Source organism: Electrophorus electricus, chromosome 17 (genome assembly GCF_013358815.1).
Source record: "Electrophorus electricus isolate fEleEle1 chromosome 17, fEleEle1.pri, whole genome shotgun sequence".
NCBI lineage: Eukaryota > Metazoa > Chordata > Actinopteri > Gymnotiformes > Gymnotidae > Electrophorus > Electrophorus electricus.
Window position 1 is genome coordinate 2,072,443 of NC_049551.1, and position 22,500 is coordinate 2,094,942.

The 22,500-nt window shown below is 46.3% G+C and overlaps 1 protein-coding gene across 6 annotated transcripts in view; it reads right to left on the bottom strand.

Annotated features, from left to right (window-relative positions):
- The window catches only part of auts2a (activator of transcription and developmental regulator AUTS2 a), a 320,293-nt gene that overhangs the window by 111,989 nt on the left and 185,804 nt on the right, over positions 1–22,500 (bottom strand). For all 6 annotated transcript variants that reach the window (XM_035535462.1, XM_035535460.1, XM_035535459.1 and 3 more), the window contains one exon: positions 13,239–13,268. In XM_035535462.1, coding sequence (XP_035391355.1) covers positions 13,239–13,268 — 30 coding nt within the window. The remainder of the gene's footprint in view (positions 1–13,238; positions 13,269–22,500) is intronic.

Here is a 22,500-nt window from a genome sequence, read left to right on the forward strand (position 1 = left end):
ACAGGAGGACATAGAGCAGACAAGAGGAAGTAGAGCAGACAGTAGGATGTAGAGCAGACAGCAGGACATGGAGCAGACAGGAGGAAATTTGTTTATTTTGGGGAAAAACCAACAAACACCTGTGTTCTCATTATGTACACACACGTTTGCCATTTGGCGTTGCATCTGTTGTCTCAAACATTAGTTTCAGCAACACTAAACTGCTTCAAACTTCAAACGTTTTTGTAGGTCTCAGTAGTAGCTGCTGTTCCATGAAGGAGATGTTAATTCAGCACTCACACATGCTAGAGAACAAAAGTGCATTTAAGGACCTGCTCTGTTCCACACTACAAGAGCAGCCCGTAGAGCTGAGACACTTCAGAGATGAGACAGCGTGCAGGAGAAGGACTGATGGACTGCAGTGGTACTCATGAGTACTGAAGGACTACAGTGGGACTCATCAATACTGAAGGACTACAATGGTACTCATGAGTACTGAAGGACTACAGTGGGACTCATCAATACTGAAGGACTGAAGTGATACTCATGAATACTGAAGGACTACAGTGGGACTCATCAATACTGAAGGACTACAGTGGTACTCATGAGTACTGAAGGACTACAGTGGTACTCATGAGTACTGAAGGACTACAGTGGGACTCATCAATACTGAAGGACTACAATGGTACTCATGAGTACTGAAGGACTACAGTGGGACTCATCAATACTGAAGGACTACAGTGGTACTCATCAATACTGAAGGACTACAATGGTACTCATGAGTACTGAAGGACTACAATGGTACTCATGAGTACTAAAGGACTACAGTGGGACTCATCAATACTGAAGGACTACAATGGTACTCATGAATACTGAAGGACTACAGTGGTACTCATCAATACTGAAGGACTGAAGTGGTACTCATGAGTACTGAAGGACTACAGTGGGACTCATCAATACTGAAGGACTACAGTGGTACTCATGAATACTGAAGGACTACAGTGGTACTCATGAATACTGAAGGACTACAATGGTACTCATGAGTACTGAAGGACTACAGTGGGACTCATCAATACTGAAGGACTACAGTGGTACTCATCAATACTGAAGGACTACAATGGTACTCATGAGTACTGAAGGACTACAGTGGGACTCATCAATACTGAAGGACTGAAGTGGGACTCATCAATACTGAAGGACTGAAGTGGTACTCATGAATACTGAAGGCCTACAGTGGTACTCATGAATACTGAAGGACTACAGTGGGACTCATGAGTACTGAAGGACTACAGTGGGACTTATCAATACTGAAGGACTGAAGTGGTACTCATGAATACTGAAGGACTACAGTGGGACTCATCAATACTGAAGGACTACAATGGTACTCATGAGTACTAAAGGACTACAGTGGGACTCATCAATACTGAAGGACTGAAGTGGGACTCATCAATACTGATGGACTACAATGGTACTCATGAATACTGAAGGACTACAGTGGTACTCATCAATACTGAAGGACTGAAGTGGTACTCATGAGTACTGAAGGACTACAGTGGTACTCATGAGTACTGAAGGACTACAATGGTACTCATGAGTACTGAAGGACTACAGTGGGACTCATCAATACTGAAGGACTACAATGGTACTCATGAGTACTGAAGCACTACAGTGGTACTCATGAATACTGAAGGACTACAGTGATACTCATGAATACTGAAGGATTGCAGTGGTATTAATGAGTACTGAAAGACTACAGTGGGACTCATCAATACTGAAGGACTACAGTAGTATCCATGAAGGACTAAAGTCAAAGCGGCTTATGTGTGTGTGTGCATTTGGGAGGAAGACGTGTTCTAGCACACAAATGAACATAAGTACACTCTCACTAATGCACATACACACACACACACACACACACACACACACACACACACACACACACACACACACACACACACGACCAAAATGAGACAAATTCACTAGATCTAATTATGTTCCTTCAACCCTGCTGTTGGGGACTTCCTCTGTATTCTAATGTGCTACTAATTCACTAATGACTTAATTAAGCAACAGAGTGAGGCTTTTAGCAGCCTCGCGGTGTTTGCCTTCCTCACTCTGGAGCTATGCTCAGCACTCCACTCCTACTCTTCTAGTTCTCTTCTAAAAATAACATGACGGACACAGCCATCATGTCTGTCTCATGGCCCTGTTTTTCAACCTTCCAATGCAACCCAAATCAACAGAATTACCAGATCTTTTTTTTTTCTTTGCTTAAAGAAACAAACACTAGCGAAGGCGACCCCAGTGGGGCACTAATCTCCGTTAGAGATCTACTATTGAGGAAGAACATGTGTCAGGGGTCTGGCCTGCACTATCCCAGCTACATTTCACTGACACGCCCACTTTCTGCCCGGGACTCAGAGCTTGGGTGAGCAATGTGATGCTATTTAGCCCTCACAGGCCGGACCCTACTGGTGAAATGACACGGGTAAAAAAGGTTCGTCATCCCTTTCAAATCGTTTGTTTTATTTTCTATGAAAGACTCTTAGAATGTGGTCATCATTTAAGTAATAATAATAATAATAAATGCACACATGCCATTGTACTGTAGAGGGATTTCCATCCACAGTTTGTTTGTTTTTTTAAATGCACACACAAAAAACAACAATAAAAACAAATGTATAAGCCCAAATTAATAATAATAAAAAACACACAAAAAACCCTAACTGGGGTTGAGAAGTCACCGAAATGTGAAAAAGTCTTTGGCATAAATGCATCGAGCTGCAAGACACAGAACAGCGTTTCACCCAATCAGAGTACTGCAAACAGCAGCCGTTCAGAATACTGGTATTGCACAAAATTTGTAGCCACACAGAATATTTGAATATGTTCAGGGCAGCCACTTTAATAAGCCCTTAAATCGGGACATACGGCGGACAGGGTCATGACCCTGCAGCACACGCCGCTAACACCAGAGCCTGCAAGCTAACAGAACGAGACTGATGAGATACATGAATGTGTCACTCACCATTCATACCTGCAGTATTTAAGGCATAGTGTCTTGACATTTCTCCTTCGTACTGTTTGAACTGAAAGGATGTGCTGAACACTGAGAACTGATTTTTCTTCTTCGTTTTGGTATTCTGAAACATTGGTTTCTTCACATAACTGTGGATGGAAACGATTTAATCAGTTTTTTTCCTGCCGAATTTTCATAGAAATCCGTAACATTTGCGAAATGTTTGATTGGAAACCTGCCTAGTGCTACATATTTACTGAACAAATGGTTCAGACAACAAAGCTAATCGATGGGAAAACAACGTATAAGAACCCGTATGTTCAATAACTAGGGTTATCTCTGTTACTGGTAGCAGCCTGACTAATCACCCAACCCTACTGGAAGGGATGCAGGGTATGACACAGCAGTCAGGACGTGTACATTGTCATACTCCTCTACACAACTCCGTTTCAGTTCAAGCCTCAGTTGGGAAGGTCTTCCATGAACGGTGTGTTTCAGATCACACCACAGAACTACAGCGCGATCAAGGACAGGACAACAACTTGGCCATTCTGCAAAAACACAAAATGTCTCTGTTGTTTTACTCTTGAGTTACCCACGTTATGCTGGATCCAGTGTGAATGTGTGCTCCAGAATGTCTATCACAGATAGAATTACATTTTCCTTAGAATTTCCTCATACACAGCATGAAATTCACTGGACTCTCAGTAACCGCTAGCCGTCCAGACCTGTAGCCTTCACAGAGACCCCACACTGCTGGGACGAGGATTTAACGTCTGTTGGTGTGGAGGGCTCTATACTAGGTGCCATTTGCCAGAAAGTTCACGTTTCGCCGCAGCATGCTGCACCACTAGTGATGTTGAACATCTAGGTGGTCTTTAACACACCCGAACATCTAGGTGGTCTTTAATACACCCAAACATCTAGGTGGTCTTTAACACACCTCAGATGGGCAGAAGAGCACCTGAATGTAAACAAAGACATATAAAATTCAGGCAACTATATACAAAGCAACATCACTACAGGTTTAGTACTCCCAACGTAGATTCTCTCACACCCACACACGTGTCCACACAGGCATTACATTTACAGCTTGACACTGGCCCTCTAAGAGTAGACAATGCGGCTGTCTCAACAAGAGGCAAAATGTCTCCCATGAGAGGACAGTAACTCGTCTAGCTGGGGAATTCCATTTAATTTCCCCGGGGCCGCCGATGTCTCGTACACACAATTAGAGCCACAACAGACAGTGGTGCGAGGACTTTTGTGAATATTTCTCCTGGGATCAATCAGGACAAAGGTTGGACATGATTTTCCTGACCTGGCCTGTTTCTGCTGCACTGAGAGGCATCCAATTATCCTGCTGTAACAAGCATGATGTTGAGAACTGGGACCAGACACGGTGTGTGTCCACGTCTCCACGTCTCTGTGCACAATGACACAGCTGCCATTACAATCAGCAAACACTGCCTTCTGCTCCTCTTTTAAATTATGTGTGTGTGTGTGTATATATATATATATATATATATATATATATATATATATATATATATATATATATACACTCAATATATAACAATGGCCAAACATCCACGTAAAAATATGCCACTAAAATGCTGCTGCTATATTGAGGCACTAGAATGAGGCTGAAGCAGCCGCTAACGTAGCGGGGGCTGTGGTCTCCGCGTCCTGTGCTAGGCTGCTTGATACACAAGGCCGACTGTCTTTCAACGCGAGTGTGTGTGCACGTGTCTCTGAAGAATGACCAGAGACCAGTGTCTAGCAGCATGTCCCTTACACACACAGCTGCTGTTTCATCTTGGAGTGTCTGGGAAGCCAGAGTGGGAAAGGTATGGACAGAGACAGAGTGGGAAAGGTATGGACAGAGACAGAGAGAAAGTTGGACAGAGACAGGTAGAAAAAACCAGCCAGACAGAGAATATCATCCTTCATAACAATGACACCCCCTCCCACGCTCAGACAGACAGACACACACACACAGACACTCACACTATAAAGACTGCATGCATAATTAACACCAGGTAAGAGACCGCGTCTGCTCATTAACATTGGGAAACACGAGACACCTGAGATCTCGGGACAGGTATGTCTGGTCCGCCCCCTCTCCTCAACGTCACGCACTGCAGAATATGGAGTTAGTATGTAGAAGCACACACTCCACTGTCCCTGCGGACATCATGTCCTGTCTCGTCTCTGAAGAAGACAAACTAATGACAAGCAGGAACGGTTTCTTAACGTAAGCAACGTGACCACCAATCTGGCATTACTACGACCATGAGCATGCGCCTCACGTCTCACGTCCAGCTTTGGTAGTTTCGTACTGTACTGTCGCCTGTCCACCCAACAGTATGGATGTTTTCAAGCGTATTAACACGTATTATGTATGTATATGTATACATATACCTGTATACATATTATTGCATTATGTATATATATTTACATGTATACACATTAATTTGCATTATATATATATTCACACACATTATTTTGCATTATGCATACATTTACATGTATACACATACACATCGGCAAGCCTGATTTTTTTTTCTCCACCAGAAGAGGACAGAAGATGAAAACATTGTGTCTCCACAGAACAGAATCTCACCTGTGCGACTGCGTTTTTCCTGCCGATCGAGTTATTTTGGCCCAGTGCTGTGGACTGAAACATTACCAGAGCGTTGTCTGCTGTCCCCGTATTCAATTCAATTTCAAGGACGTGGCAGTCCTGTCCCTCTACGCGCCTGCATTATTGCTTTTTATTGGCTGGCACAAGCGAACGCGGAGGTCGAGGACTCCAGAGAGAACATGAAATGTGGCGTGTGTATAATATCGCACGGCTTCTGTGGAAGTCAATGTGAAAAATACACTCCAGCCCAAATTGAATTGTTGCTGAGGTCGAAGCCTTTATTTGGTGGGTGGTTTTATCATAGCCAATCACTCTTCTCCTCTGGGCGTGCGGGACAAATCAACGTTTGCTTAAAATAAAAAAACAAACAAAAAAAACAAAAAAACCCCCACAAGTCATAGCTGAGTAGTTATACAAACATGAGTAGCTTTTAACTCTCATGTAAGTGGATGAGTGGAAGGGGATTAGTCTTGACCCATGGAACACACATGGGGTTTCTCTCGCTCCCTGTGTGGAGTCCGGCAGAGTTGTCCCGCGAGTCACCGTCCTGCACTTAACGCAGTGCAAAAGGACAGCAGACGGGGGGAGACTGAGAGGAGAAGCGTCACGGAGTCACGGAGACTCCAATCCACCGCCTCCGTGGATGGACGGAGCTGCTGCGTCTCGGTACTTAAACCCCAGCCTTAATGACCACAGCAGAAACTGGTCTCAGATCAGCTTTAAAAGACACATTCCACTGAGAGCTGCTGATAAAGCCCAACAATGGCTCCAGAGTCACCAGTAAGGAACTGCAAGGGTGATGTGGCATTGGGGAGGGAGAGAACCTACAGGACAAGTGGTTACTCTTAGCCCAGTCACTATACCAGTAACAGAGAGTACTGGTTACTCTTAGCCCAGTCACTATACCAGTAACAGAGAGTACTGGTTACTCTTAGCCCAGTCACTATACCAGTAACAGAGAGTACTGGTTACTCTTAGCCCAGTCACTATACCAGTAACAGAGAGTACTGGTTACTCTTAGCCCAGTCACTATACCAGTAACAGAGAGTACTGGTTACTCTTAGCCCAGTCACTATACCAGTAACAGAGAGTACTGGTTACTCTTAGCCCAGTCACTATACCAGTAACAGAGAGTACTGGTTACTCTTAGCCCAGTCACTATACCAGTAACAGAGAGTACTGGTTACTCTTAGCCCAGTCACTATACCAGTAACAGAGAGTACTGGTTACTCTTAGCCCAGTCACTATACCAGTAACAGAGAGTACTGGTTACTCTTAGCCCAGTCACTATACCAGTAACAGAGAGTACTGGTTACTCTTAGCCCAGTCACTATACCAGTAACAGAGAGTACTGGTTACTCTTAGCCCAGTCACTATACCAGTAACAGAGAGTACTGGTTACTCTTAGCCACTTTTTTGGTGTGTGGCACTTTTTCCGCTGATTTTCCGCAGCCCTTCTCTACACCACGACACGTATCTCGTACAGCAGAGACGCTCTTATTTCTCTTATTTCAAACATTTCACTGCGAGTTATACTGTGTATGACTACGTATGTGACAAATAAACCAAACTTGAAAACTCACTTTCCACAGTTTATACACAGCTGTTATTTTTTTAGAGAAATAACTAATACTTAAGTGTATCAAAATTTTAGAATGAGAATAATTCTTTGTTAGTCTCACTTAAGTAAGATGCTAAGTTAAAACAAAGTTAACTTATACTACGCTATTGCTATCAAACATACTGCATATTTTCATACATGTTTTCCACATTCCTGTAAAAAATACGGAGAGATTACATGGCTATAAACCAGTATACCAGTATACCAGTATAATTACCTGCGTCTTTGAGATGTGTTACATTAAGTGCAGATGTGTTATCTAGAGAAACCTGCATATGTTTATGTGCACATTAGGAATTAAAGCCATCATGGCATCTGGATGCACCACTGACTCAGCCCACAAACGCCACAAATTAAAACAACTTATTAAATCTTAACAAGCACTAGAGTAAATATCCCACAAAGGACGTGACTCCACATAGACATTGATGACTGATGTTACCCGCATGCAAACACACAGAACCATTTAAACATACAGTGAAAAAATTAATTACAAAAAGGGAATAAATTAGTGAAATGTTAATAGATTAAAGAGAGCCTCTGAACCTCCTGGCTCACTTGGGTCACCCGTGGTGTTGGGAATATCGCTCTCATTCACACAGACCCTTTTAGCTGCCAGAATGCTCAGTCCCTCAGGCACGGTGACCAAATCCTGTTGCTCTGCATATCCCACAATGCAACAGTGAACCAGATGGACAGGGAGGCGGGTGTCTGCGTGGCCTGCTGAGCCGGCCATCAGTCACGCAGGATTCATCGCGCTCTCCTTCCCTATAGCACTCTCACTGGAGCTGTAACCTAGATCTCTCTCTCTCTCTCTCTCTCTCTCTCTCTCTCTCTCGCTCTCGCTCTCTCTCTCTCTCGCTCTCTCTCGCTCTCTCTCTCTCTCTCTCTCTCTCTCGCTCTCTCTCTCGCTCTCTCTCGCTCTCTCTCTCTCTCTCTCTCTCTCGCTCTCTCTCCAGTGGCTTTGGGAGGCTACAGGGTTATTACATGTCTGGTTCGTGCTCCTAATGAGCGGTTGCGCCTGGCTCCGCCCTCCCGGAGTTCCCCGGCAGAGCTGTGGCGACCTGTGAGTGACCGCACTGACACTTACACCGCTGACACACAGACTCAAGGAAAACGTACGAAGAACGTGATCAAAAGATGGGGAAAAACAAACAAAACAACGCCTCGCGGAACCGTGTGTCTATGGGAGCTGGAGCGGAAGGGCTTGTTTGTGTAAACCCTCCCTCCCTCACACACATAACACATATGCTGGGATCTGCGTAGGTGAGAATCACATTCTGAATGAACTGTGATTTTCACTCTCAGTGCAGAGAGCCTGATCTGAAAGCACATTCTGATCTAATGTCACTTTGGCTCTCCAGTCGTTTTTACATGGAAAAGTTTCCTGTGTCTCTTTCAGACAAGCACTCTTTGTCAAGTGTGTGCATTTGCACGGTTACACGTGCATGAGCATGTGACCCGACTCATATGTGCAGAGTCTTTGGGAGACACTGGATGTATGTCTGGTGAACGTGATCCTGCACTATGCATGTGCTTCTGGTGAGGAGGGGCAAAGAGGATTTTTTGTGTGTGTGTGTGTGTGTGCGCGCGCACATATGTGTGTGTGTGAGTGTATGCGTGTGCGCATTTGGTTCTGTGTGCGTGTGTGTGTGTGTGAGAGTGTGTGTGTGCATGCGTGTGTGTGGGTGTGTGTGTGTGTGTGTGTGTGAGAGTGTGTGTGTGTGAGAGTGTGTGTGTGCAGGCGTGTGTGTGTGTGTGTGGGTGTGTGTGTGCATGCGTGTGTGTGTATGTATGTGAGAGGGTGTGTGTGTGCATGCGTGTGTGTGTGTGCATGTGTGTGTGCGCATGTGTGTGTGTGTGTGTGCGTGTGTGTGTGTGAGAATGTGTGTGTGTGCATGCATGCGTGTGTGTGGGTGTGTGTGTGTGTGAGAGTGTGTGTGTGCAGGCGTGTGTGTGTGTGTGTGTGTGCATGCATGTGTGTGTATGTGTGTGAGAGGGTGTGTGTGTGCATGCGTGTGTGTGTGTGTGTGTGCATGCGCGTGTGTGCATGCGCGTGTGTGCGCGCGTGTGTGTGTGCGTGCGTGTGTGTGTGTGTGTGCGTGTGTGAGTGTGAGAGTGTGTGTGTGTGCATGCGTGTGTGTGTGCATGTGTGTGTGTGGGTGTGTGCGTGTGTGAGTGTGAGTGTGTGTGTGTGTGTGTGTGTGCACGTGTGTGTGTGTGTGCGTGTGTGTGTGTGTGCGTGTGTGAGAGTGTGTGTGTGTGCATGCGTGTGTGTGGGTGTGTGCGTGTGTGTGTGTGAGTGTGTGTGTGTGCATGCATGTGTGTGGGTGTGTGTGAGGCACAGCGGGTCAGTACACTGTGGTTCTGGTGGCTGCAGGCTAGAGGAGAGCTGTGTAGGTCCCTGACACTGTCTCACCTGTCTCACCCTGCTGAGGGATGTTGGGCCACTCCAACATCAATCACTCTGCCTGCCTGGGTCCCCCGCGCAGCCATCTGCCCTGCGAAGGAGCACCCCACGGCAGGGCGGCTGGGGCGGGGAGGCACCGGGGGGAGGCCAGTGACAGCCACGGAGAGAGAGAGAGAGTGAAGAAAACCTAGTAAAAATTTAATGCACTCCACAGAGCGGTCGTGTCATACTTGGTTATGGAGAATAATCCCAGATGTCTGCAGTGGCTGAAATGGAGCTGTTATGTGCTCGCCTCCTAACCCCGCCTGACAGCCGTGATGTACGACTACCATTACCGGAAAATATCACTTCAACTAACCCATGATCCGGCTCCGCTCAGGGTCATATTATCCACGAGGAACAAATTACACCCCCCCACCCCGTCCCGTCCCCCTACCACTATGCACTCAGACCCCAAAGTAAATACAAATTTCCTACACGGCTGGCTCCACACAGAGGCCGTGCTTTAGCTACGACAACGCTCTGCTGACTGACAGGGATGATAAAGTAGGTGACATATCACAGGCTGCTGGCCCACTCCAGAGCAGAACGCCCCTCCACACCTCACGCCCACGCGCTAAATGTGGACAGGAGAAATGCACAGCCAGGACTACTCCCCCCAACCCCCACACCCCCCCCGGTGTGCCCGCAAGCGTGAAAGTGCAGGATGGGGATAAAAACGTTTTATGTAGGAGTACTCCCGCGGAGAGATCGAGGAACACGCCTCTCCTCCTGTAACTGCCTCGAGGCAAAGCGTTGCCGGGAGAACACGTGAAAGGAGAAGGGAGAAAAAGGAGGGAAGAGACACACATCCGAGTAAATATATTAGCGGCGAGGTTCTTTATCTGCTGTCAAGGACAAACGGACTCTCGCCGCGGTTTGAAAGCTACCGTTTAACGCACGGGACTCGCCGTGGAGACGAAAGAGCCAAATTACAGGCCTTTAACGTGTGCTGCCATTAACAAAAGAAGCTAACGGCTCTCAAATGGCACTCGGCCGCCAACACAGAAGGAATAACTGAGAAGCAAAGGCGGGGTCTGGACAGAGAGGGGAGTGGCCCAGAGACGGAACCACTCCCCTCTCTACAGCAGGGCCAAACCCACCATCTGCAATAATAAACAACAGCAGCATTAAAAGCCATCGTGTCTGGCTACAAAGAGACTCTTCAAATGTGCTGGAGACCTAATCTTCAGATGCCTGTGTAACCTGTTATGACGTGATAGGTCTGCGATTGGAAACTGATCTGTTATCAATACTAAGGGCCACAGTGCTGACTTTCCAGTGCACTCATTGGCAGCCCAGTAAAGGACTTTGAGTGTGCGTCCATTACAGGTGAAGCGCACTGCTGTAAGGCGAGGAACCATTTAGCAACTGCTCATACATATGTGCACGGATGCTGAGTTAGTCTTACAGTCCAGAGGAGATGAACGGATGTAACAGATCATCCTGGCTTTGCTGGGGCGTGCAGTGCCGCTCTGTGGTCAGTTGCAGACAGGTGGTAGCTAGTGGTCAGCGTCATCGGGACTCAAATGGTCTCCAGTGGTCACAACGTGGTGTCGTTAACCGTACCATCCCCCCCACACCCAAACACACACACACACACACACACACACACCATTCCTTCCTCTATCTTTCGTTTTCACCTGTCAGTTTGTGTTTCTAAAGAGCAGACAAGGTCCTACATGGTCTGTCTAATGGAAGAAGAGAGACAGAGAGAGACGGAGGGAGAGAGAGAGAGAGAGCGAGAGAGAGAGAGAGAGAGAGAGAGAGAGAGAGGCAGACAGACAGTGCCAGTCTCCATGGTCAGGGCCAAGCCAAAAGCTTTTCAGAAAATTTCTAGGCGCTGCTTGGGCTTCCTGACGCCAATTCATCTAGCGGCGGGAGAGAAAGGCGCGGTGCCCAGGCAGGCAGGCCGTGCCAACGAGGCAGGGTGAGGGGCAGGGCCTGTGTTCAGACAGTGCCGTTTAATAAACCTCAGCCCTGCTCCAGGAGACACAAACGAGATGTCAGAGCCCCTATACACCCTCACGCTCCGTGCACATGTACACAAATATCCAGGAAACCAGGAAATACATATGTAAAAATGCAATAACAAAAATAAAATAAAAACCTTTCAATGGGAGATGCATTCAATTATATATATATAAAATTTAATGCATCTTTCATTCGAAAAGTCCTGTGTACTGGTAAGACAATGAAGTGATAAGGAGAAGAACCTTTTGCTCACAACGGGGCAGAGAGAGAGAGAGAGTGAGAGAGAGAGAGAGAGAGAGAGAGAGAGAGAGAGAAAGAGATAAACATAGGGTAACGGCAGATACAGAGGCACGTGCTACTCAGTGACAACAGCGTTATCACCTCACTTCCTTTCCCCAATCTTAGGTAAGATGAAGGTTGCGCTCACATTAGTGTAGCCCAGGTCACATGACCGCATACATACAGGAAGAACAGATAAAAAAGGAACAGTAAAGAATGCTGGAACATGGAGCTGTTCTCCCTGCTGTGGCTCCTGACCAGTCGTGAGTGGGAGGAACAGAAATCCACTAACCATGTTTACGCGAGCACAACCGACAGAACCTGCTTCATTTATATGCGTGCATGCGTTGTAAACACGCGCTTCGAGAGGTTCAAATGCATTCCTCAAGTTTGTTGGTTAAATTATACATGATGGCATGACCGTGGGGAATAGTCACACATCCAGAAGACAAAGAGCACTCTTGCAGAACTAAACGCGTGTGTGTAAGACTATGATCGCGCTCCTCTGTTTATTTAATCAGTTCATCAATGGAGGGGAAGCCAGGAGCTTTGAGAAGAATGAGGAATTACAGGAGTGTAAGAGAATCATCAGTGCCGCCACAACAAACAACAAACCCTCAGACCGCGGGCAGCCACTCTCACCAAACACGACCCCACCTTCATGACAACGCAGCCTTCGAAATGACAACTGAAAGGTTTTTCATCAGACTGTTCAGTCCGCGCTGTTTGGGAAAGTGTCTCGGACAAGCGTAGTAATCTTTAACGACTACGGTCTTTAGCAGTCCAATACAGGTGGTTTAAAGCACTCTGGACCAGCTCGTTTTCACTCAGATATGTGACACTGTGTAACAATGTTCATGATTCGGCGTGGTAACATCATAAAAATAATGGAAGTCAGACTAGTTATGGTTGGACATGTTTGTAATGTCAGTGTAAAGGGTCAAAATCTTCACCTCTCTGATCTGCCATGGTGAAGACTTCCAGAGAGACCCAGGCACACCATATTGATACATGAACGCTGCAGCCACTGAAGCTCGTAATGGTGGAATTTAAATTTTGCACACCATTTAGTCATTTATAATTAATGCACTGCTAATTAATTTTCTTTCACAGTTATTAACAAGATATTTAATTTTAATTAAATAGAATTGCACACTCTCAAGGAAAGTCTAACATGGAATTCTCACTGGTAGTACTTGAAAAATGAAGGCGGGTTCGATTTTGGAGGTGAATGTTGCGTAATGTAAAACAGAATATTGAGAAGCCTCACCTTGTCTTCTTGGTCACTCTCACTGTCACACTGAAAACGAGAGAGAAAAGCAACGTTAGAGCCCCGTGCAAACCCCCACGCTGCAATAGAGCCCCGTGCAAACCCCCACGCTGCAATAGAGCCCCGTGCACACCCCCACGCTGCAATAGAGCCCCGTGCACACCCCCACGCTGCAATAGAGCCATGTGCACACCCCCATGCTGCATTAGACACCTCAGCAATGTTAGAGCCCCGTGCAAACCCCCACGCTGCAATAGGCACCTCAGATAGTACTGCCACCCATCACGGCGCAACTCATTTAAAACACTGCAGGGTCACGCTTTAATTCACACAGATAATAGTCTCTCAGTTCGAGCTTGCTGGCTACACATGGCCCATTATAGGAGTAAAACTGGAATGAGCAGTTATCGAATCCAAATCCGAGAGTCTATGCCCCGACCAGCCCAGAGTACAGCACACACCTTATTCACCCCCCAACGCAAGGACGCAGGCTTTGCGTTGAAACAACAGAATTCTGCATTTTTCAAGTGTCTTAGGGGCAAACAACAAGGCAACCCAAAACAGCATCCAGGAAACTCGAGCGAGGAGGAAAAGGTCTCTGAACCCCACACAAGCAAAAAAGGAAACCAAGAATGATGTGCAGCTCCCAGATCTGAGCGTCTCTCTCTCTCTCTCTCGCTCGCTCTGGTTTGAGTCTGTGTAGTTCTTTATGTGGTAATTAGAGACGTGCTTGGAGAGACTTCAGCACAGAGGATTCATTTGACCCTGCAGAGGTGGGCAAGGTGGAGTCTGCAGGGTGGAGTGTGGAGGGTGGAGTGTCTGCAGGGTGGAGTGTGGAGGCTGGAGCCTGCATGACCGATTACAGTGGATAAGGTTTAACTCTGTGCCAGCTCTAAATGATTGACAGAAGTTGGGCCTCAGACTAGCGATGAGAGAGAGTGAAAGAGTGAGAGTGAGGGAGAGAGAGAGAGAGAGAGAGAGAGAGAGAGAGAGAGAGAGAAAGGTGAATATTTCAGCAGTCTCCTGGCTGGGAACTCAGCAGGGAAGAGCATCCACGCACACACACAAACACACACACACATTCACATATACACAGACACACACACACGTGCACAATAAATCTCTATCCTCTTTAACAAGAACCCAAAGACAATTCTCATAATTCAGCTCTTTCCGAATATTCTCCCATAACTCTCTACATAAATAATGTGTGTGTCTTTCTGAACCTCACACTCTGGGCTTCATTAACTCCAGCTGGTTTCACTCTACTGAAGGCAGGCATCAGAGGAGTTAAAGTATAAGGGCAACGTGCTTTTTTGCGCCCGGCGCAGCGATCTGGCAGCTTCTCTGTCACCCTGTCTCTCCTGCTCACTGTGCCGCCTGCCAGTTGCTGTGATTGCTGAGATACGGGTGCAGCAGAACGGCGCGCCCTTGCTCACGGAGTGGGTGGAAGCGCGTTACCCAGCGCAAGCGTGCCACAGCTCATTACTCTGGGCTAAAGGGAGATCATTGCCGACGGCGAGCAGAATTGACTTTCTGCGCCGCGACCTGATGATGATTTAATCAACTTTTCTCTTTTCACTTCTCATCCGTGTGGCTGTCACCAGAGCAGGTGTCTCTAAACGAGCCTCTCACACGCGCCACTGATGAGAGAAAGAGAGAGAGAGAGAGAGAGAGAGAGAGAGAGAGAGAGAGAGAGAGAGAGAGATATGGCTGTCATTACTTTTCCCCCTCCTTCTGCTTTCATTCCAAGAACAGAGGTATGCAAATTTTATTAGTGGTGTAGGAGATGAGGGACAGAGAGAGAGAGAGTGAGAAAGAGAGAGAGATCCAAAACAGACAATGACAATTAACCGAGAAGAATCTCTTCACTGTCAGAGATGCAAAGCAAAATGAAACGTCAGTAAGCGACAGAAAAAAGCTGAACTAAAAAACATCGTCCAACCCCCTCAGAGACAGTGAGCTGACCTGAGAGAATCTGATCTTTAAGAATTTTAAGAGCGCCACACCGGCCTGTACACCAGTATCAATACGCTGAAGGATCGCCGGAGTAGTGCTGATTAGTCTGTGACGTCACAATTGTCCAGTGGAGTGGAGGAGAAGGTAGGTCTGGCTATGGAGGCCAAGGTCTTGAAGACCTGGCTGGCAGCACGGCACCCTCTCTCACGCCTCCCTCGGCTGCTTTTCACTAACAAGCACTATCACACCCAGATCATAATAATACACATATACAGGATAAGATGTAAATGTCCTTTACCATTAGAGCTCTCGTAGAGCCTTCCACAGAGTGCTGCTGACTCTCTTCACTCCAGCAACCACTACATTGCGAGCTCTTCTCACTTGTCATCACGTCCCTCCTTCGATGTCTCATTGAATTAGGCCCGTGACATCTCCAGAAGGCTCAACAGTGAGGTCTGGCATCCCAGCCACCACCCCCACCTCCAAGCTCATGTTTAAACCAAGCCAGGCCTCTTTAAGCTCAATGCCACCAGCAAGCACAACCATAAAATCCAGGATGGCCTTCCCAGGCCCAATGGCACTGGTAATGGCACCAGTAAAGCATACTCAGTGCCCCAAGTCCAAATGGATTTTACCCCAAGTCCAAATGGATTTTTATAGCAGGAAGCGTTCCGAATCACCACAGAACCGTCCTGGCCACCCCAGTGACTAAGGCCGGCACCGTTAACGCCTGCCCCATGCCACCAGTTCCTTCTGGATCTACCACATTACACAATGACATGACAACCTCATCCACTCCACCCTTACGGGGCCTGACCCCACCAGTCTTAGCTCTCCTCCTCCACAACCACCGACTGGCCTTTTCAGGCACTTCTGATAATTCCTTCACAGCTACTCTTAATTCACGGCCTCTAAGGCTGAATTGCACAAGCAGTTCCTATCTCTACTGGTCTAACTGGTCTAACCCCTATCTCTACTGGTCTAACCCCTATCTCTACTGGTCTAACTGGTCTAACCCCTATCTCTACTGGTCTAACCCCTATCTCTACTGGTCTAACTGGTCTAACCCCTATCTCTACTGGTCTAACACATATCTCTACTGGTCTATCACATATCTCTATGGTCTGTCACCTATCTCTACTGGTCTAACTGGTCTAACCCCTATCTCTACTGGTCTAACACATATCTCTACTGGTCTATCACATATCTCTATGGTCTGTCACCTATCTCTGCTGGTCTAACATGTCTCTTACTGGAATATCACTTATCTCTACTGGTCTAACACATATCTCTACTGGTCTAACACGTCTCTACTGGTCTAACACGTCTCTACTGGAATATCACCTATCTCTACTGGTCTAACATATTTCTACTGGTCTATCACATATCTCTACTGGTCTAACACCTAGGTATTCTTTAAAATTTGATGGTTTTTTTACTTTTGATATAAACATTAATTCATTGTGTGTGTGTGTGTGCGTATAAACACACTATACTTTGTTTTTGATATATTCAAATGTAAAGAAGCTCTTAAAGTAAAGGTTTAACTAACCTAATGTTTATTACAAAAGTGGTATGCCAAGACAGTTTTCTGAGATAGACTGAAAAGAAAGAAGTATTAAGACAGACAGAAAAGGATGGAGCAGAATGTTAAGGAGCAAGGCAAAAACAGAGAGGCGAGAACAGACAAGGCAGGAAGTAAACCTGCTGACTTCCGAAAAGTGCATAGTGGATGATCAGTAAGAAAACCCGACTGGAGCCTTGGCAAAGAAGGATGCTTAACAGCAAAGCTGTCACCACGTAGCGTCTCCTAGACTCTAGAATAACAAAGACATGTGGCATGTAACTACAGCTAATCAAGTCTATGCGTCCTGCAGCAGATTCCCACATTAGATGCCATTTTTACTGCAAGCAGCAGTAGCCATGTCTGTTAGCAGATAAAAATCGAGACAGAACAGATTCGCCATACTAATGGTATTGTTTAATGGACACATTTTAACTGTGTGTAGTTCCGTTAATTATGTCTAGATGGTGAACAGATGCTACAATTTCCCTGTGAGAGACTTTCTGATTACAGCTAATGAAAATATTGTAAAAACAGTCACCTCTAATTATATTATTATTGTTAAGATGGCCTGACTTTAATATCTGCTTAAGTTTATACACACATTTTATAGCCTAAAAACAAGAAACCCCACCAACACATCTACCGCAAACATCCTGCTCTTCCTGAGGCTCACTGTAACTTCCTGTTCTTCCTGACAGCAGACTTTACAAACGCTCACTATAACATCCTTTTCTTCCTGACGGTAAACTTTACAAACGCTCACTGTAATGTCCTGTTCTTCCTGACGGTAAACTTTACAAACGCTCACTGTAATGTCCTGTTCTTCCTGACAGTAAACTTTACAAATGCTCACTGTATCGTTGTGTTTTTCCTGACAGTAAACTTTATAGATGATCACTGTAATGTCCTGTTCTTACTGACCTTACTGAGGTCACTGTAAATTCCCCTTCTCGCTCACACATGCATCCATGGAAGACCTTTTTCAGAATATTTCTCACTACGTACTGCTCACACTACATACTACACACACATTTTACATTGCACATTACAATTGTAAGTTGTAATGCACCACTCTGAGATGACTGTCTGTACCAGAGTTCTGCACCGTGCACACAAACCTTCCAACCTTCACTGCCCTCTTTCACAAGTGTCCTGGTTTTGGCCAAAAGGCAGGTGTTAGTATACATTTATACCTCAAATACATTATTCAATGTTGCTTATGCAAACACCTATGACTAGAGCATACATAAAGTGATATATGCATGCATGCATACACACATAAAATAGCCACACATTACCTGCCCATCTCACAAAAAGGTTATTCATCAAAGAGGGCACTACAAACATGGCTCAGCCATGCAGAAAATAGAAAAAGCCATGATTGGTCAATTTCCTTCTGCGCATACATTAACCAAATACAGCCTATAGGCTGCTGGAGAACATGTGTGTACCAAACACACCGGCAGCTCAGTGCAGGAGGGAACTGCTCCAAATGTACTGCTTCACTATGGCATGGGAGGGACGTGAAACACACACTATGGTTTTTATATCTACACACACATACACAACACAAAACAACACACACATGCCAACACAACACAACCCAGCACAACATACACATTCCAACACAACGCAACACAAACAACTCAACACACACACCCCAACACAACACAAGGTTCAGACACTGAATCTTTTCTACCGCATGAGCATAGCATCAGCAGTGAGACAAAAACTAATATCCGCTCTGATTGAAAATTGTTCAATCACGCCATCGTCTTGGGACCCCGTGACCTGCCAGAGGCTGTGAGTGAAAACAGTAAGGGCCACATCGAAGCAGTGAGTGTGTGCAACGCTCCCAGCCCACCAGTCACGGGCAAACTCCCAGAGAAATGTGCGGTTTTGCTTCATAAGTGCTGGAAGCCAAACACACTGCACCGCACGGGGCTCTCCCAAAGCATGTTTGAAAAAGCAACATGTCAAGAGACACAAGAAGACGTCTGTTCTGATTTAATACTAAGTGATGGAAAACCACAGTTAAATGTCAGCTTAGGATATAAAGTATGCAACGTTTTATTTCATGGTCTAGTTGCCGCTGTATTATAATTGGCAACGTCGATGACCATTGAATTAATTGACAGTGATCTGAGGGCAGCAAACCCAGCCAGTGGGGTTTCGTTTGATGTAGGCAGCGTTTCTAAAGCTTCAGTGGAGGAGGGAAGAGCTGGAAGATCGCCTAACTGCCTCTCGGGTTCCCCCCCAACCCCCCTATCCCAGTCTCCCTGCCGGTCTGCCCCACTGCCTGGAGGCGGAGGTGAGCGGCGGGGAGGGATGAGCCTGGAGGATGGCAGCTATGTCCAGGGTCAGCACAGACAGTGCCGCTTCAGAGAGCTCTGTTGCCCCCCCCCCACTAAGCCTCCCCTCGCCCCTTCTGCCCCCCCCCCCACCAACCCACAGGAAGGGAAAAAAAAAAAGAAGAAGAAGAAGCCGCGCTTCCTGATGGGTTTCTGATGCAAACCATGGCGCAGCAAAATGGTTTCTTCCCCTCCTGCTGCCTGAACTTCCATCTGCTGCTGGGGCTCCACCACCGCCGGCCGCCTGCCTGTCACAGCGCGCCGCGAAATTAGCCAGGGAGGAGGCGCATGCTAGCGCTAATTACATTTTAATCATTGGAAATGTGTTGGCAAATCAAGGCCTGATTGCCATCTTGGAGCTCTTGCGCTCCTCCCTGCAGAGGGAGAGGGGGAGAGAGAGAGAGAGAGGGAGGGAGGGAGGGAGGGAGGGAGGGAGGGGATGGGACAGGGCCAGCAGTCAGGCGTTCGGAGGGGAAGATGGCACGTTGCCTGGCGCTCGGAGAGAGGGACTCTTGGTACTGCTTTATTGCTTTGTGCTGTGAGCCTACAACTATTTAGTTCTTCCAGTTCCTAGAAAATGAATGAGGCCCGGGCAGCGCCTGCTACATTACTCACACCGCAGCCAATCAACCGCACGTGTTTTTAAGTCAGTTTAGTGTTTTTAAAAAGTAATATTTTCAGTTCGGTTTTGTCACCTATAACAGCAACCTTTTTATTGTTATATATTTTTTTATAATTTCTTTTTTTTATTACTTCTAATACTTGTAATGTTTGATAGTGAAATCTTCAGAGGGGATGTGGGGTAGATTTTGTAGTAGATGTTGTAGTAAATGGTGTAGGGGATGGTATAGTGGATGGTGTATTAGATGGTGTATTGAATGGTGTAGTAGATGGTGTATTCGATAGTGTATTAGATGGTGTAGTGGACTACACACTCACATCTCACTGTGACACTACACACCCACACCTCACTGTGACACTACACACCCACACCTCAATTTGACACTACACACCCACACCTCACTGTGACACTATATACCCACACCTAAATTTGACACTACACACCCACATCATACTGTGACACTACACATCCACATCTCACTGTGACACTACACACCCACACTTCACTGTGACACTACACATCCACATCTCACTGTGACACTACACACCCACACTTCACTGTGACACTATACATCCACACCTCAATTTGACACTACACACCCACATCTTACTGTGACACTACACACCCACACCTCACTGTGACACTACACATCCACACCTCACTGTGACACTACACATCCACGTCTCACTGTGACACTACACACCCACACCTCACTGACACTACACACCCACACTTCACTGTGACACTACACACCCACACCTCACTGTGACACTACACATCCTCACCTCACTGTGACACTACACATCCACATCTCACTGTGACACTACACACCCACACTTCACTGACACTACACACCCACACCTCACAGTGACACTACACACCCACACTTCACTGTGACACTACACATCCACATCTTACTGTGACACTACACACCCACACTTCACTGTGACACTACACATCCACATCTCACTGTGACACTACACACCCACACTTCACTGTGACACTACACACCCACACTTCACTGTGACACTACACACCCACACCTCAATTTGACACTACACATCCACGTCTCACTGTGACACTACACATCCACACCTCACTGTGACACTACACATCCACATCTCACTGTGACACTACACACCCACACTTCACTGTGACACTACACATCCACGTCTCACTGTGACACTACACATCCACACTTCACTGTGACACTACACATCCACATCTCACTGTGACACTACACACCCACACTTCACTGACACTACACACCCACACCTCACAGTGACACTAGCCAGTCGTGGGTGTGTATATTTGTGCTTGCTGACATGTACAGTTATCTATCCTCCAAGTGTGTTGACCTCTGCTGCAGTTTGAAAGGATGTGGTGCCTGACATCACGTGTGTCAGAGGCAGCACACACCCACTACACCCAGGTATCTAACGTATGACAGCAGGAGGTTTGCTAGCTCGTGGGTGAGAACTGAGGGAACAAATAGAATAACATAAAGATTGTCTGTATCTTTGGTGCCCAATTTATGGGTCACTATATTAGGCACAACGATATTACAGAGACTCACAGTGCACAGCTACAGGTTCTATAGACTTCCATGCTCAGTTTGTCACTTCTAGCCAATTCTGACCAAGGCACCACTGCTAGGCAGATAATGTCTGGACAGCAGTCCATTCTCTGTGTTGCAGTGGCTCTCAGAAGGTGGTGGAGAGGTTCGAGGTTCAACACCTTTATCAGAGTTTTTTCTCAAAGTGTCCATGGCAACAAATGGGTTCTAGACTCTCCCGGTGCACCTACATGTCTGGGTTCTAGACTCTCCCAGTGCACCTACAAGTCTGGGTTCTAGACTCTCCCGGTGCACCTACAAGTCTGTGCACCTTCTTGCTTTCCTCTGCCACTGAATCACACAGGGTAGCTGTGCACAAGCTAATTCCAAAAAACAGGTCTTCCTAACCACGAGCCTCAATTTGTGTCCGTGAATTCCTGAAACATAAACAATTCCAAATTGTAACGGCATTCAGGAGCGCTGAAAACATGGCAGGGGGAAGTGTGAACACTGACATGTGGGAAACAGAGGCAGACGCTTAAGAGCGGGACAGACCACCGGGACCGTCGGGTCTGGACAGATGACATCCGGATCTTTATTCATAAGGGGTCTGTTGGATGTCAGCTGTCAGCTGTGAGTCCGGGGAAAGAAAGGAGGGACTAGGAAAAAAATGTAAAAATATGATAGAAAAATGTAAAAATATGATAGTCAGGAAGGCTTACACACGTTGCACGTAAAAAACCCCCCAAAAAAAACCTTTTTCATAATGTCACAGTGTCAGGGAGGTGGTCACAAATCAGTGTCAAAAATTCATGTATTGATATGATTACATCAATGGCAGAACTAATAAATTACAATAAATGCAATATGAACAAAATTCATTTTGTCTGGTCTCTACTACAAATATGAATATTAATATTAAGTAATATTAACATGAATACAATATTAATATAAAAACGAATCTCTCTCCTTCTCTCCATGACAGGCATGTCTGGCCTTACAGTACATTACAACAGCCAGAAACAATCCAGCACACCTCGCCGATGTGCTGCCAGTCCCTTCTCCAGCGTGGAGATTCCTCCTGAGCTCATTGGCTCAGAGCGCTGATGCCCCACCCCTCTCACAGGTGATGAAGACGTGGAGAGACTGCGGGGCTGAAAATTGCTGTCCATAAAATAACAATGTCTATGACTCCTGCTCTGAGTCTG